An 11,123-nucleotide genomic window follows, 5' to 3' on the forward strand; every position below is an offset into this window, starting at 1 on the left:
CAGCAGGTTGAGGTTAAAATCACCCATAAGGATTAGTTTATAGGGATGTTTTTGGACTGAGTCCAAAACTTCTTCCAGAATTTTAAAAACGAAGGAATAGATTCACTGGGGGACCTATAAACCAAGCCCACAGCTAAATACTTACGCATTAATTTAATCTCAATAAAAAGAGATTCAAAGATTCCTTCCTCATTTCTGCTCAAATCACTTTGGACATTATTTGTAAGACAATCAGCAATATAAAGGACAGGGCCATCTGTTTCCTATTCAACTTCTCCATCCTATATCCCATAATATTTAAAAGGATATCCTTTTTTGATTCTAGGAAAGTTTAACATAATCCTATAACATCAGGAGTTCCACCACTGACGATCAATTTTAGTTCATCAAAAGACGAGGAAAGTCCCTGAATGTTAAGCTGAAGCACAGAGGAAGCATCATCACGTTTAGAGGAGGCAGTACCATTTTAATGCGAAACATACTTACTTTTATTACCCGAAAGAATCAATATTCTTCAGATTTCTGCTTCCAATTGAATTATTAATTATATTTTCAATATCTAAAGGGTTATTTTGTAATTCAATTAAGCGTTCCCCCAGAGAGTTGATACCAACCTGGTCACCGGTAGAAATCGTCGATTTACTCAAGGTGGATGGCAGTTCCGCTCCTTGACCAAACCCACCAGACCAAAGGTATAAGAAAAAATATAAGGAAAAAAATGGTATAATCGAGGTAAGGATAAATAAGAAAAAGCAGGGAAAGAGAAGGAAAAAGAAACAAGGAAAAACCAAGAAATTAACAAATAATCAGCACTGGTAATTTAATCGCAAAAGAACCACGTATATGCCAAGACATGAAATTTATCACAAAAGTCATTGGCTCACGGTTTTACGGTTCTTTGGGCAGTTAATGCTGTAGCCCGTATGGCCTGGAGCCTTACAACTAACACAAAAAGGACTGTTCTTACACGGGGATTTAGATGTAGACTTGTGGTCACTAGCTCCGCATTTTTAGCACAGGGTAGTGTTTGTGCAGTTTGCTACAAGGTGGCTAGTCATATGGCAGTTAAAGCATCGATGAGGCAAAAACACAAACTCCTAGGTAGCATGTCGCTCATAACCGATTTTCACTAATTCTTCAAGGAACTGATCTAAGTCATTTCTTGACTTGAAATACACTTTGAATGTGTGTGATGCACCACACTTAGCTGTTTCGATGCATTTTGGGATTAATTCCTTCAGTGACGAGTCGACTAGTTCGTCCGGTACTTGTTTAAAAACAGCAACAAAAGCAGGCTCCTTAACTGTAGCATTTAGAGTGGGGTAAGAACCCTTTACCTTTTTAATAATTAGACTAGCGGTTTCTTTAGACGAGACGACAAGTTTCCATTCATTCTTGCAACGGCGTAGCTCAGATACATCGCTGCCAGGGCTAGGACAAAGACTGTCTATAAATACTTGGCGCTCAGTTGGGCCTTTTGGCTCTTTTGGAGGGTTTTTTAGTATTACAGCATACGAGGGCTTAGGCATTGAGTCATGACTTTGGGGCAAGACCAGTGACTGGTCAGAGAGGCTATTTAAAGGTGAGATATGTTTGTCAGAGCGCCGTCCAATTTACACGATAACTCATTGATCTTGGATACAACTGTGGAATTTACGGCCTCTCCTATAGTTGGGACTTCACGTGGACTAAGAATAACAAATTTTGGGAATTTTAGGTTTTGCTTGGCAGTAGCAACTAAAGTTTTTACATATGTTAAGAATATTATCTTCATCTTTAGAGTGAGTCACCATTTGGGTTGTAACACTTAGTTCAGCATAAAGAACTTTCTTTGCTTGGATGATGGTATCGCGACCAAACAGTTCATGGTAACGAACTGTAGTAAAGAGCGACCCAGCTCAATAGTAACCAAAACTCTAGAAAATGGAATTTTGATACCAATAGCTACATCAAAAGAATTGCATTTTAATGCTAGTTTTAAATGTATAAGTTTCATCAAGTTTAGTCTTACCCATCAAAAGTTACGAGCCTGAGAAAATTTGTGTTATTTTAGAAAATAGGGGGAAACATCCCCTAAAAGTCATAGAATCTGAACGAAAATTAAACCATAAGATTCAATGTGTCATAGAACTCTACTGTAAAAGTTTCAAGCTCCTATCTACAAAAACGTGGAATTTTGTATTTTTAGCCAGAAGGCAGATCACGGATGCGTGTTTTTTTTTCCAGGGATGATCGTATCGACCCAGTTGTTCTAGAATATTGTGAGAGGGCTTATTCTAAAGGAAATGAACAGTTATAGTGCCCTTTTTAAGTGACCAAAAAAATTGGAGGGCACCTAGGCCCCCTCCCTCGCTAATTTATTTCCCAAAGTCAACCTTGAGATAGCCATTCTATCCAGCGTAGTAAAAAAGCCTTATAAATATGTCTTTGGGGACGACTTAATCCCTCACAGTCCCCTTAGGAGGGGCTACAAGTTACAAACTTTGACCAGCGCTTATATATAGTATATGCTGTATATGCTGGGGGAACTGTCATCGAGGAATTTGTCATGGGGGAAGAAGTTCAGTATATGCTAGTATATGCTCGGGGAACTTTCATCGAGGAATTTGTCATGGGGGAAGAAAATTTCCATGATGGGAGCGCAGGATTTACAGGATTTACTTAAGGTTTCTTACTGTTTAAAAATAAGAGTTGAGAGAAAGAGTCAAACTTTAGCGTAAAGAGCGGGCGTTGATGAGGAAGAAGCCCCTTTCATATACGGAAGTAATTTCTGTTCGTTTTAAGTTTTAATGTCAGTCCTGGCTTTCAGTTGAGAAAACTTTTTTTTTATTTAATCAAAATAAGCGACAGCTGTCTTTTGGATAAACTTTTGCCTAACTCTATCAGTTTGAGATCGGCTTAAAAAGTTCAAAACAGGATTCAAAATTAAATTGTCTCCCATCTTACACTGACTAAAGTCTTTCTAAAATTAACCTGCTTCACTCCTTTACTCCAACTTCCTCTCTTTTCGTCTTCATTCCTCTCCCTCTATTCCCTCTCTCCTTGCATTCAATTTAAGTCCACAGAATATCAAATATGTGAAATCAATAGATGTTGACACCTTGATAAACCGTCACACAAGTTTTAATTAAAAACTGTATTTTCCAAAATACTACGAGATCTAGCAAGTGGGATTAAAATTCATACCTTAGACTCTCAGGTATGTGAAAATGAAAAGTAATCTGATTAGTTCAGATGTTGACACCATGAAAGCTAGTTCAGTACTGAACTATTCAGTTACCATTCAAAAGGGTGATTGTATTTTTTACTGAAACTATTATCAAAAGGGTTTTGGATACAGAAATAACAATTTTAGAGTCAAAATATAAGGTTTTATTTCATTTTATAGTTACTTTTAGTACCTGAGCAGTTGGCACTTTGCATATTTTCCACAAGTATTGACAGTTTTGGAAATCTAAGCGTGAAACAGAATGTAAAAATTGATTAAGAATATATTTACAATAGGAAAATAAATATAATTTGTTAGAAGGAGCCTATAAACTAGACAAATGTAAGAAATGGAAGTTATTAACCATTTTTAATGACTTGTGACGTATCTCGTACAAACCAGTGCATTTTAGAATCAATTAGGATTTTTTAGGGTGAGAAATATTAAAATCAATCAATTTTGACAGTCTCTTATCTAACATTTGCTTTGAACTCATAAAGGCCATTGATATTTGCTTCCACTGTTGCATTGAAAAAAATAGAGCAATTATTTATATGTAATTAATTTATTGGGTATAATTTGTGTTTGTTTTTATTGATGTCTTTTAGTTTTACTGCTGATGATGGACACTGTATATGTGTCCGAAATATCCAGTTAAAAATTTTATATTTGTTTCACTGTCGATTAAAAGGTTTCATCCCTATTTTGAACTGTTATATTTTCTTTAGAAATACATTTACTAATAGCAGTAATACTACTACTAATAGTACTAATACAGTAACACATGTTTTACTTTAGTAATACACACTGATCAATAAAATCAAAAGCCGTTGACTCCTTCAGCCATAATTAAGTGAAATTCTTCTGTAGTAGACCAACATAATTCTCCACATTGAAAATGGCTTTTATTATCGCTCCAAAAATTTCATCAAATCTCTACCAAAGTAATTTTTTTATTCTTTTTAATGTAATTCATTGTTAAATATGGCCCTTTACTGTGTACCATGCACTAAGGCATTAAGTGAAACTTCTATTTCATTTTTAGGTTCAATTATAGCTGGAACGAAAAGAAAACATCGTTCTAGTGACGTTAATGCAAGAGAGAATTCTGGTAAGAACTTAATTTCTATATAATTATTTAGTATTTGCATCAATAAATATATATTTATGTATATATATATATATATATATATATATATATATATATATATATATATATATATATATATATATATATATATATATATATATATATATATATATATATATATATCTATATCTATATCTATATATATATATATATATATATATATATATATATATATATATATATATATATATATATATATATATATATATATATATATATATATATACATATATATATATATATATATATATGTATATATATATATATATATATATATATATATATATATATATATATATATATATATATATATATATATATATATATATATATATATATATATATATATATATATATATCAAACAGTATTTTAAACAGTAGGTTGTACGAAAAATATGGTTCAATCCCGCTTTCTAGGGCTATAATGAAAGAAAGGTTGAGATGGCTAGGCCACGTTGTACGGATGATGGATGACTGATTACCGAAGATTGTCCTTTTTGGCCAACCGTCTGGGGCTACACGGAGAGCAGATCGTCCTTTTCTGGGTTGGGAGGATGTTATAAATAAAAATTAAAAGGAAATGGGAACTTCCTGGGAGGGTGTAAAGAGGGAGGCTTTAAATAGATTAGGTTGGAGGAGGAGCGTGCGTAGCTATGTTGAGCCTTAGGCAGCCTGCAGTGAGTTATTATTATTATTATTAGTAGTAGTAGTAGTAGTAGTAGTAGTACATATATATATATATATATATATATATATATATATATATATATATATATATATATATATATATATATATATATATATATATATATATATATATATATATATATATATGTATATATATATGTATATATACATATATATATATACATACATATATATATTATATATATATATTATATATAAACACATATATAAACATAAACATTATATATAAACATTATAACACTATATTTCAGCTATAATTAGAAAAATTCTCGAAAATTTTAAAGCTATTTTTTGGTTTGATATAATAAACTTGATACATGATTAAGCTTACAGGTTTTAATGCATCCAGTTGTATAATGTCAACAAAAAGGCCCAAAAAACAAAATTTGCAATTATCCCAAATGACAATTCTTTATTTTGACAGGAGATTACAACAATTCAAACACCTTAAAAACGAAAACCAACAGTTTCAAAAATAGTATATAGAAACGTAGTACAAGCTCAGACAGAGTTGTCCTAGCTTTAAATGGGTACCTGAGGAAATCTGGGGGGGGGGGAACACTGGAATCGTCAGTTAATTTAACCCAACGACACATTGGGCTCCCGGTCGAAGGCTTTGAATCAGGAGATCGGTACCTGCACAACGCAGACCCTTGGCCTACCTTCGATTTTTTTTTTTTTTTTTTTTTTTTTTTTTTTTTTTTTTTTTTTACAGACAGATGGCCAAAAGACTAAATCTTTGAAAAAAATATTTTATTCATAATCTGTAAAATATGTCCCTTCCATCTCAACTTTTTTTTTTATTATAGCCCTATAGAGTGGAATCAAATAATATGATTCATAGAACTTTCTATTTGAAATAAGGTTAGTCAGAACTGTATATTAACAGCTTAAAATTAAATATCATGTTGATAAGCATTTTGGGATACAAAATAAAAAATTGTGTTTTATTTTTTTATTTCGTTAAATGTTTCTATTGGAAGCATTGTAGTTTGTTATTCATAATTTGTTATACAGGTTTTCATTTCATTCATAATCTCTAAGCCGTAATTATCACGTAATAAATAATAATGGAAAAAATGTTCAGATATTTTACGTATATATATATATATATATATATATATATATATATATATATATATATATATATATATATATATATATATATATATATATATATATATATATATATATATATATATATATATATATATATATATATATATATATATATATATATATGTATAGTCGTTAATTCCCAGCCTATCACCCAGCCATTTCAGGCTTTCTTTTTGGGTATTTGGGGGCACGAGGGTAAGGTGACTGAATATTGTTTGTTTTGCCAAAGGTTTTTTTTTCTGATTCTTACAAAAGATTATAGGCTACAACTTGTGTCATTTTTTTTTATCTGTCGTTCAATAGGTTCTTTTGCTTGTTGTCCTAAAATTCTTTCAAGAAGTTTTTGCATAGCGAGAAAAAGTCGGGATTAAATAGTATTAATAAAAAAACGCTAATTGAATGACTCTTGATATCCAGACCTGTATATATTATGCTTACAATATGTTTCATCTTTCATTTTTTGTTCTTCCTACTTTTGAGGAACAAGTTCCGAATATAACTGTTTCAGTTGGAAGAGATGCTTCACTTCCCTGTGTCGTTGATAACTTGGGAAATTATAAGGTACTCATATCTCTGTTTCTTTACCACCGAAACATAAATTATTTTTCGCAAAAAGTAATTCTATTACCTGGAATTCTAAACACTTGTAATTTTTTCTTCGTAACTTATAAATAGGCCTATTTCAGAAAAGGTTGAATGATCATTGTCACGAAACTCGTATAACTGGAGATATTGAGGTTCCTAACGTAGTTTCAAGTAAAACTGCTTTTTTAGTTGTTTATAGGAGGATTAAGCTATAGAATAAGCTTATTCGAAGTACCAAGAAATAACCCAATTGCCAGTTTAAATCTGAGATACGTTTGGGGCTTATTCGTGGGTATACCCTTGAAACATAATGAGATTACTGGAATTAAAAATGATAATAACTGTTTATTGTTTTTGCATGTTTATCATGATATTATGTAGTTTTATTGTGCATGAGGTATTTATGTAAGTATCCTGCTTCTTATAGAATATGCATAGTATTTTTTTTTCTTGCGACGTTTTTGGTATGATACTCACTGATTATGTGTGTGTTTTTTTATAATAAATTACTATAACTACTACTATTACTAAACAAAAATGAAGGAGTTTATCTAGTGGGCTTTTGATGTTCCTGTAAAAAAACCCACTATTCTGTAGAATTTCTCATTGTAAACATTCCCGTGTATCAATATACCTTATAGAGCTAAAACAACGTACAAATTTTCGAGGTTTAAAATATGGAATAAGTTTCTGTTGAAATATTATTATCTCCTTGTCACAATTTTTGTAGTTAACTTTTTAATTAAAACTACTTTCAGGTTGCCTGGGTAAGAGTAGATACTCAAACAATTCTAACCATTCACTTAAAAACAATATCCAGGAATCCTAGAATTTCACTGGCTCACGGAAGTCACCGACATTGGTTCCTGAAAATAAAATCTGTTGATGAAAGTGATCAAGGCTGGTATATGTGTGTAATCAACACTGATCCTAGTCGGTCATCCCTTGGATATTTAGAAGTCAAAGGTGTGTTACATTTACTTGTTAAAGATACATAAAGTTAAGGAGTTGATCATAGTGAAGCTCACAACAACTTAAATACTGGCTATGCATTGTGTTTAAGGCAAATTCTAATCCCAACCGCGGATGACCTGCTTACCGTTTAGCCCTAGACAGTTTGCTGAAAAGAAAAATCCGGTACCCTATTCATCTCAACTCTTCTCCCATAATAGTCCTAGAAAGCGGAGATGAACAAACCTTTTCTTACAACCTACTATTTTAAGTATGTTTAGTGGAGTACTGTAAACAGCCCGTAGGCAATTTCTTTGGAAAACATCTAGCAAACGTTCCTCTATTTTAGGATCATTCATGATTCACAGCCATATTTTATCACTGTCATCACTGTAGCTTCTAATATTCTAATTTTTGTTCCCGGACATATCTCCTTATACCTCCAAAAATATGTCATCTGAGAAAATGCACCCGGAGCCTTGTCTATTGTCTTTGTAACATCTTCAAGGCACCCACCGTCTTTACTAATAAATCTACCAAGGTAACTGAAGTTATCCACTTAATCCATCATTCCATTGTGCCACGTCATATTTTCGACTTAACTTATTCCTAGCCTTAACGACTTAGTGTTTTAAATTAATTTCCCAACCCTTTCTAGCATCCTTAACTTGTAAGACCTCCAAGAGTTCATTCATTTTGCTAACGCTTTCATTTATAATACTTAAATCATCAGTATAATCTAAATCCAGGAAAGTTTTCTTCTTAGATAGTAAACTCGTATTTTATACCAGTATTCTGGATGATATAGGCTGTCTATTTGACTTTCTAACCTCACAAAGGTTCACTTTTTTTTGCCTTTTTTCTCTTCTTGCAGCTGAGGCTGGAAGTCTTCAAAGCAAATCACTTCGAAAATTCTTCTAGAGCAGCCCATATTGTTGATGAGGGCTTGTTGGCATAGAATACACATCCATGTAGATGGGATTCAATCCAATTCTAAACAAGCAGTATATTTTTTCCTTTTTTCTTACTATTTGATTAATAAGTAACTAAAAAGATTGCGTTGTATTTAGTAATTACACATCAACTATATAATCTGTTTCTGTTTTGGAGTTATTTATGTTTATTGTTTCTAGATAATTATTTCCATAGTACTTCTTTTTAAAATTGAACATAAATTCGTCCAAATAAACTTAACAGAAAGCGCATATACCTAGTTGCATAATTCATACTATACTAGTTGAACAAGAGCTTTTGTCATCATGCTATTTTGTCAGTTTTGTATTTTTATGCCTTATCTAAGTAATGGAGTTTCTTTTCATTTCACAAAAAATACATCCCTGTTTATATGAAGTAAACTTTTGTTTGTTATTTTCTCATTTTTTTCCAGATATGATCTATGAGGAGGACCTTACCGGGTGGCTTGGCAATATCTCTAGCAATGGCCGTAAATTGTCTCTGACTCGTGGTTTTCATGTTATTTTATATGCTTCTTTGCATTTATATTTTCAGTGCCTTTTATGAATGGTTCTAAGATAGTTATAACCCAAAAGAGAAATTAAATGGCTGAGATTTCAAAATTTTACTGCTGAGCTATTAAATTTTATTGTATTTAGTAAGTTAAAGGAATGCATATGTTTTATATGTATGTTAAAATAAACTGACGAGCCTTGCTATAGTGGTTTATGTACTCAAGAAACAGAGGGACTTGTACATTTAATTTCAAATGAAGTCTACTTGAGACAATGCCAAATTATTTGACATATTATTAGATTTTTCAACATTTGCTATCTGTATAATTGTCAGCCTGATCCCATAACTGGAATTATTTCATTAACCAAATTCCAAGTAGATTCAAATACTTCAAATCCTTACAAAGTTACCAGTTATTATACAAAGTCCTAAAATTAATCTGCAGAAACGTCTTGTACTTTTACCATTTCACACCAGTTTCCTCCTTCCTAGCAGGAAAAATTTCCAATGAGTACCTAAGAGTCTAGTCTACTGGTGGTCTGATTTTTCCGTAAGAAAAACTGGGAAGTTCAACTTTGAAATTGGAGTTCTAACATTGATATAGATATAATATTTTGTACATCGGTTCCATTCTTTATCAGTGCATTACTAGTAAGCCAAAATCTTATTCAATTTACTTAACAGTCAGCTAGAAAGAAGACTTATGTTGTGAAGTATTCACATGAGATAAAATAATATACAAATAATCAGCCTGAATGGGCTGTTCCCTAGTTTATTCTCACTGGAAAGCGTTGATTTTTGTACAAACTTTGAAAATTGAATCGGTAAAAAGATCATTTTTTTTCAAATTTGACACCCGTGTCCTCAATGATAGCTTCAAAAAAACTTCAAAATTTTAGTGTCTTCAATTTTGTCAATTTGAAGTCAAGTTCTCTCAGGCAAAACCCAAGGAATCAACTTTAAAATTGCACTTCGAATACTTATGCTCTGAATATTTCATTTTTTATTTCCATTTGGCCTTACAGAATATTCCACGACTAGCAGAACAATGAGTCGATAAAAAAAGATGGATTTTATGAAAAAAACACACCTAGCATAAAATGACGTTTTATAAAATAAAATATTATTAAGTTGTCCTTATTAAATTGGTCTTCAAAGCTGGTAGTTGCTTTAAAATTTCCCAAAGTTCAAATATTAATAGTTTTTTGTTTCCTAAGATTACACCCATGTACAGACAGAATAGCAATAAAAAATTCTTGATTTATCTCATTTTAGAATTATCAAGGTCATTGACTGAATTTCAACAGTAGAAACGAAAAATGTGAAATAACGGATAAGTGACCTGAACGGGATAAACGAAGACCGTTCCCAGAGTACCCCAAGATATCTATTATAAATGACGACCGGGACACAGGGACACAACTACAACGGGGACGCGGGGGGGGCATATATAATAAAGATACGAAAATAAATGAGTTCGTTGATGTAACAAGTTTACGTATTCTTGTCGTGCTGGAGCAGTTTCCCAAGCAGGAAACAAACAATTGACAATGAATTTCAACGAATAATGAGAACAGACTTATTATTGATTATTGTTTTATCCGTGACTTTAGGCCTATATTTCTTTAGAAAAGCAGGAAATTTTAGAATTTTGTTAGTCTTGCATTCAGAATTCATACTCTGAAAGCGGAATTTTCGAGTGATCTAGGTCAACTCCAGCCATTATTCGTTTGTATAGCTTGTGGTAGTGATGAGTTAGCTATCGGTAATATGGCAATATCTAAATTAAAAGTGTTAATTTATAGGTTTTAATAACGTGGAGAGACTGGAGAGTAGCCTGATAAATTTTAATAAAGCGTTTAATGACTACCCAAGCCGCGATTTTCATTATAATGTAAGTAAGAGTCTGTCCAATATTGATAATAGTATGGG

The 11,123-nt window shown here is 31.9% G+C and overlaps 1 protein-coding gene across 1 annotated transcript; it reads left to right on the forward strand.

Annotated features, from left to right (window-relative positions):
- Positions 1 to 6,626: 6,626 nt before the first annotated feature.
- On the forward strand, positions 6,627 to 9,391 carry LOC136028564 (zwei Ig domain protein zig-8-like). Its single transcript, XM_065706410.1, has 3 exons — positions 6,627 to 6,746; positions 7,529 to 7,736; positions 9,109 to 9,391. Exons 1-3 carry the CDS (start codon positions 6,627 to 6,629, stop codon positions 9,240 to 9,242), a joined length of 462 nt encoding a protein of 153 aa, XP_065562482.1. The 3' UTR covers positions 9,243 to 9,391.
- Positions 9,392 to 11,123: the final 1,732 nt, after the last annotated feature.

The sequence above is a fragment of the Artemia franciscana genome, chromosome 6 (assembly GCF_032884065.1).
Source record: "Artemia franciscana chromosome 6, ASM3288406v1, whole genome shotgun sequence".
Classification (NCBI taxonomy): Eukaryota; Metazoa; Arthropoda; class Branchiopoda; order Anostraca; family Artemiidae; genus Artemia; species Artemia franciscana.